The sequence below is a fragment of the Limulus polyphemus genome, unplaced genomic scaffold (assembly GCF_000517525.1).
Source record: "Limulus polyphemus unplaced genomic scaffold, Limulus_polyphemus-2.1.2 Scaffold3898, whole genome shotgun sequence".
Taxonomy (NCBI): Eukaryota; Metazoa; Arthropoda; class Merostomata; order Xiphosura; family Limulidae; genus Limulus; species Limulus polyphemus.
This window is the reverse complement of record NW_013669508.1, coordinates 87318-94645: the sequence shown is the minus strand read 5'-3', so window position 1 is coordinate 94645 and position 7328 is coordinate 87318. Positions and strand designations below refer to the sequence as shown.

Here is a 7328-nt window from a genome sequence, read left to right as displayed (position 1 = left end):
GTTAGTTAGTAAATAATGACCGTATATTTATTTAGTTTACGTACTATTACCTAACAACACTAGTATACACACTATTTGTTGTGTACTAAAACGTTAATATATATATATATATATATATATATATATATATACACACACACACAACAGTATAATTTACAATGGCAACTTTACGATTAATTATTACAAATCAAGTTTCATAAACAGAAATTTCACTAACTCACAAATAGCTCAACATAGTCTTACTAGTTCAGAGTCTCCTTGATATCCAGCGAGTTAGTTTGAAGTCTATGTACATGTAATTGGCGGAAAGCGAACTAGCTTTGTCAGGCACTGAATTGTTGGATCGTTGAAGTAAAATAATATTTTCATAAAACCACTAATGTCCAATGAGAAATTAGTAATATTCTTGGAAACATTAACGTTTGATGAGAATTCACTGACGTTCGAAATTTATAGCTGTTCCTGGCCAAATGTCGTATATTTTTCGGTTGATAAGGGTTAGCAAACAGTTTATAGTTTACACGGTTATAACAACTTCATAGTAGACTTGTCTCTTCTCTGTTGTTTTTATAGGAGAGTCACATTTTTAGAAACTTCTGATAATACTGGTTACGGAAGTGGATATATTGTTGATTCTTGTGTTCACGAATATTCTACAGTCTTGGAGAATTGGCGGGAGTTTCGCCATACGTAACTAACAGGGTGAGCTAGACACGCCCTCAAATATAAACTTATTCGAAACAAACGTTGACATTAAAATAAATATATAAAAAATTCGTTATAGGCAGCACATCTGATATCACAAGTCACGCATATTTCTAAATACAAGTTCAATCCAAAAAACGTTCATATTAAAAATAAATGCATAATAGATAAATTCGTTAAGATGTTAAAATATTTACTTGGTGGTGGTAAGTTATATCACAGATGTAGGACTTAATATTCTTATAGAAAATGTGTCCATTCGACCATGTTAAAAAAAAAAAAAATGAGGTAAGTAATTCAATAGGTAGAAATTGTAGTGTGCATTTGTTGAATCCCCTACTTATGGGGAATAAAAAGTGGTAACGTTAACTGACAAAATCCCGATACTTTCTAAGAACAAGTTCAAATCTTGCAAGGATTAGGAGGTAACTATGAGATTTGACGCCGAGTTTAGTGGTGAAAGTGGCATTGTTTGCAATTTGAGAGTATTAATCTCGCAATTCTGAAGAGAGTTGGCCATTATTAATTGCTAGTGTGAATCACAAGTGCAACCCAGGGGTGCATTCCTTAAAACAAATACTGCAACACACACCATAGGAAATGGCAAATCTGAGCATACTTTAACAATTGTTTGGGCTTCTGTAACATTGACATGATATTGAAATTAAAATGGATTAAATATCTGTTTACCCAGTGTTCAAAAATTACGATGATCGCTTCACAATTGCCTAAATCTCAGTTTATTATCAAACTTCCCAGTTACCTTAATATATTACCTCCACGTTTTTTGACAACATGGATGTCACCTAGTTTAATTTCGCGTCACTTCTCCTGTCACGTTTGATGATAAGAGTCATCGATTTGCAGATCGACAATTTTAGGTATAATATTGTTGCATCTCTCTGTTCGTTTGTTAATTTTCCGTAGAATTTATTTCCGATGAAACTTCAGCGACACAAGTCCTTTTTTAAATAAAACTAGTTTATTCTTTCTCAATACAACTTTGCAATACACTTAATTTCCACAGTCACTTTAACACGCTATAATTCACAACGCTTGACTCAATTGTCCGTCTGAAATTATCTTTCTCTTTGCAGTCACTTCTCGCCAGTCTTATATATACGAAATAGAGGGCGTCTGGAGAACACTCGAGCCTTCACGAACGTTCTAGATACTCATTAAGTGTTACCAGTGTCACGTGAATTCCGCTGTCGTAACAATATTTACTCTATCAGTCCACATAAATACATTCTGTTCATGGCGGTGATATTTTGTCGACTATACTTACCCTTGAACATTTCTTATTTTTGTATATTCGCCCAAAGTCCAATGAAAAAAAAAACTTATGAGATCTTATGCTAATACAGGCAATCCCTACAATTCAGCTTTCTTTTGAAAAGAAAAACATGTTAAGGAATTTGTTGTCGAAAAACTTTAGTTTCCTCTCCAACATCCTATAACCTAGGATCATGGGATATTGACGGCAATTTCAACAATATCGAGGCCTCGTGATATCAACACCTTTCCAGTATAAACAACTCATGAATTTATTGAGACAGTAACATTGTACAAGGAAGTTAAAATTATAGTTATGTAAACTTGATTGTGTTTTCTTTACTTAATACACTAAAAACTCTTAAATCGATTATTTATCAACTGATTAGCGATATAATTTAAGCATCGTTTAACAGTGATAAAAGATCAGTGTTGTATTAATAACATTAGTGTTCAGACGACTGCGCAAGTTTTATAACTTACGGTTCGTTTCAACTATATAATTTACTATAAATTTATAGGTTGTGCGTGCGCGCGAGAGAGAGAAAGAATGAAATGTAATATTTTTTTTAAACGTGTAAGTTTAGGAATTACAACTTGTAGAGAAAAATATTTAATGCCAAAAATAATTAGCAATTATGTTAATGAATGTATGAAAAATAAAGATATATACAAGCTATTCATTTTAGAATTTTATTTGTAATTTCATTGCTGTTGTATCAGCATCAGTTCACTTACAGTGTTTTATCCAATTGGATTTCAATCATTATATCGTCCATACAAATTCTGAACAAGTGAAGTATAAAAGTTAAAGTAGATATACTACTCAGAAAATTTAAATACAATTACAAAAGAATGACAACACATTAAACAAAATTTATGCAGTTTATATAAGACTTATGCGAATCACGTAAACGAAGGAAACTCTTAGAAAAGGAATTTATAGATAATTGGGAGGCAAACTTAAATCTGAGAGGACAAACATCTTGCTAGTTATAAACATAACAGCCAAATAATATCTAGCTCAGTATGCATAGTATCAAAAACATACGATATTCTAAATAAATCAACACCTTTGTAACACCATTTAATATTTGTTTGATAATCAGAAAAGAAGTACCTTCTGTATATAAAAGTTCATACCTTGTGCACAGCAGGATATAAAAAAAAATGGTATGAAGTTTTGAAATAGTTAAACATTCTCCCTAGTAAGTTCCGAGTATAAACATCACACAATTTGTTTAAATTTAACATTTAATTGGGGACCGTTATACATCCCCCTACATTTGTACTAAAATACTTTGGTTGTATGCCCCCTCCCATTTCTGCTGAAAGACTTGTTTTGAACACATCCCTCCCAACTCCTCTTATTTCTACTGAACACAAACTTAGTTTTTAAAAGACAAGAGTTGAGCATTCAGTAAAAATACAGTAGACTGACGACTATCTTATCACAGTTAGGTACAAACGTGACACTTATTCAAGAGAATATTTGACTAGTGCCAGTAGCTGTAACAGCAGTTCCTGTTTTTCAAGTTGTTTCCAAAAGTTAATGTTCCATTCAAATTTTGTGAACAAGAAAAGTTAAGACACAAGACAATGGATACATACAAGGCTTAATTTCCTTGGTTGGAGATCATAAAGTAGATTAAGAGATCTTCAGAAAATATCCACTTGAAAAACATTACCCTCCCCCCCCCTGTGAGGTACTTTTTTGATTTAAATACTAAGTTTCTTGCATTTTATCAAAAATATTAGTAATTCAACACTTATTTACATAAACATTTTAACTAAGTTAGCCTCCTAACATAATCCCTCATATATCATCCTTGGCATTTGTTACATCTTCATCATCATTGTGAAAGGACAGTTGTCGACATTCCTGGAGTCTGCATTTACCCTTCCATTTAGCCCATCTGGCTCTATGAGTCTGGAAGAAAAACTTGTTTCATATACCTCTTATTATGGATGGAGAAAAAAAAAAAATATACTACTAACGCCTTATAAAAAATACTGCTAATGTGTTATAGAAACAATTATTCCATTAAAATAAACCTAAAACCATGACTAAAGATTAGTCACATACAAAAAGTATGTATGCTCAATCTTTCATTCACAACCCCAAGTCAGTCCTACAGACAAGAATGATAGCTATTAACGTTTTAATAACTGCGTATTCTGTACTTCAAACAAAACATTTCAAATTAAAAAGTGCTCAACTTTCTCCAAAGTTACGTTAAGTAACTTACAGCTGCCGTGTCTCGTCTCCATGTACTTCCACACTGCCCTTCACACTCAGGACAAGACCGATACATTGCAGAGTCTCCACATTCATCGCAAAATATTGACCACTGTTCATCTTCCCAGTTGATACCACAGCTGTAACATGGCAAATACACACACAGATATGTACAAGTGATTTCACCTATATTGTTTTGGAAAAGTTAAATGTTAACAAAATTAGTATTATGCAATGCTGCCCCAACTGGAAGTGAAAAGTCCTAGAGTTTTAAGGGATAAATATTATGAATGCAGATTATAAAGCATGTATATTAAAACTGAAGGAATGAGTTTTCCCTATGTATAGGAGACTTTCTTCTTGGATATTGCACTTTAAAGTCATACTATGATTACAATAATTGTTTAATTGAATTCTGAACATGATGCCAACCAAGACTTAAAAATAACAAAATAGATGATTGATATACTTACGTTAAACAAAAATTATAGTCTTCATTCACTTCTTCGAAAGTCATCACGCCATTCTTAACTGCCAAGGTGTCCTCATCACTCATTTCTGCATCAGAGCAAACCCGATCTGGATCCTGACTAACAACGGCTTCTCCATCCCAATCAGCTTCATTCCTATTGTCTGTTCTCACTTCCTGAATGTTGTGGTTATCCCAGCCAGAGTACTGACTTATCTGAAGAAGTGGCTCAGACATTGATTGTCTCAGGCAAAAACCTGCAATAAAAATTAATTTCATGACTTAGTACCTTTGAACGACTGAAGCCATGTCAACATTTAGGACTAATAGGGGTTGAAGTGAAGACATTTACAGCTGCAATTTATAAAGAAACTAAGAATGCTGAAAACAGCACCGTATTAAGTTTAAAACATCCTAATAGAAGTTGAAGTGAAGACATTTACAGCTGCAATTTATAAAGAAACTAAGAATGCTGAAAACAGCACCGTATTAAGTTTAAAACATCCTAATAGAAGTTGAAGTGAAGACATTTACAGCTGCAATTTATAAAGAAACTAAGAATGCTGAAAACAGCACCGTATTAAGTTTAAAACATCCTAATAGAAGTTGAAGTGAAGACATTTACAGCTGCAATTTATAAAGAAACTAAGAATGCTGAAAACAGCACCATATTAAGTTTAGAACATCCTAATAAAAGTTGAAGTGAAGACATTTACAGCTGCAATTTATAAAGAAACTAAGAATGCTGAAAACAGCACCGTATTAAGTTTAAAACATCCTATAAAGAAACAAAAAATATATTGATTGATTCTCCATTACCAGAACATAAATAAGATAAAGTTTGTCACATTGAAACAAGCGATACTTGAAAGAAAAATAAAGCCCACTCACTTCAATAACTGAATGTATAAAAAACCAAAACAACAATATTTAAGTTTCAAACATATGACTATTTCTGATACCACTCCTCTGCCTTAATTTAATGCTTATATTAAAAACTAAAGTGAAAGTTAGAAACTTGCAAGTTTAACATTCTTCATAATATTAATATCCAGTACAAATTACAATTAGGCTGTGAAAAAACACTTATTTTTGAGAACAACAACAAAAAAACTGGCTTTAATGCTTTAAATAACAGCTCACGTTTTTTTGGCACAAGTAGTTACAAACCCTGAATTCCCAAAAACTTATGGTGCATTGAGAATTTATACAAGTGAACCTAATTTATATGGGATACTGAAAAGAAAGTTAAAATATGAAATTCTTGCACTATTTATCTTACAGTCAAAGTGGAAAGTTCAAGTATTTTGGAATTAACTGTACTTTCTGATACTAAGGCTATCTTAAGTCCATAATTTGAACTACTAACCAATCTATAAAGTACTCTTACCACTCAAGCTAAGGAACCGACTTACCATAAACATGGTTTTTGTATTTTATTTCTTTACATCCGAAACGCCCAACAGATGGCGACACATTAGCTAATTTGAAATTATTCTTCCAAGCAGCATTCATAACGTGGCCAAAAATATCATTGCTTTGCTAATAAATCAAAATAGCGCAAAACTGATTAAATAGATGACTTGTGCACCGTCCACTGTGGGGAATCTATTAAAGTCTTAAAATTTGTACAGATCTTTCACTCACTGTCGGATGTTACAATTAACATCGTTAATTATTTATTCGTTGTTAGACTGGAGAAAAACAACAACAATTTAGTTAGTCTTTGAAAACAGGGTAACTACAAACAAGAAGAGTATTTTTCCACTATCTACAGCATCTGTTAGCGAAAATCAAAGAACAACAAACCGTTGTTATATGTTACTTGAAAATTTAAAACACTATCAACTGACAAGAGTGAACATGCCTCTGAAGTTATAGGTGTATGGATTTAGGTCTAGGTTTCCAACAAGACCACACGTTTCTGGTCCACAAGCTAACGACGCAAATGTTTGCGTATTTTTTTATAGTAAATATATATCATTATATTCCTTAAATAAAAAATACAATAAAACTTGACATCTTGGCATTCAGAAAGTTCCACAAAATTCGTCACCACGCCCACGGATGCAGACCACAAATAATAATGTACATTTATCAGACCTTATTAGACTATAGCGCAATGATTACATGAATAACAACAAACGGCTGATTTTACAAAAACCAAAACAAAGTAATACGTCCTTCACTACACACTATACAAGACCGCATTTCTAAACTTGCCGTCAAATACTACAAAAAAATAAAAACTCCCACCGAAATTCACTCACAGCCGAATTTCATAAAATTGCCGCCACCCCTAAACCAAGGTGCAAACACCCATCCCCATACAACATGATACACAACGCCACAAACACCCATCCCCATACAACATGATACACAACGCCACAAACACCCATCCCCATACAACATGATACACAACACCACAAACACCCATCCCCATACAACATGATACACAACCATGATCCACAAAACTACTTATAGTATATTATATTCTATGCATAACTATTTCACTGTTCAGTATCTTTTCAGGTTTTCAACCCATCAATAGATCATCACTCGGGCACTAGTCTTTTTTTTTTTTATTCGGTCCCGACTAGTGAAAGTGGGTTTTCTCGGGGCACTCCCCCCCCCCCCCCC

The 7328-nt window shown here is 33.1% G+C and overlaps 1 protein-coding gene across 2 annotated transcripts in view; it reads right to left on the bottom strand.

Annotated features, from left to right (window-relative positions):
• Nucleotides 1–2659: 2659 nt before the first annotated feature.
• Nucleotides 2660–7328, bottom strand: part of LOC106470241 — a 13730-nt gene continuing 9061 nt past the window's right edge. For both annotated transcript variants that reach the window (XM_013930784.2, XM_022398844.1), the window contains 3 exons: nucleotides 4693–4945; nucleotides 4230–4359; nucleotides 2660–3910 (listed from right to left, as the gene is read on the bottom strand). In XM_013930784.2, the coding sequence (XP_013786238.1) occupies nucleotides 3797–3910; nucleotides 4230–4359; nucleotides 4693–4945 (497 nt within the window). In that variant the 3' untranslated portion in view covers nucleotides 2660–3796. The remainder of the gene's footprint in view (nucleotides 3911–4229; nucleotides 4360–4692; nucleotides 4946–7328) is intronic.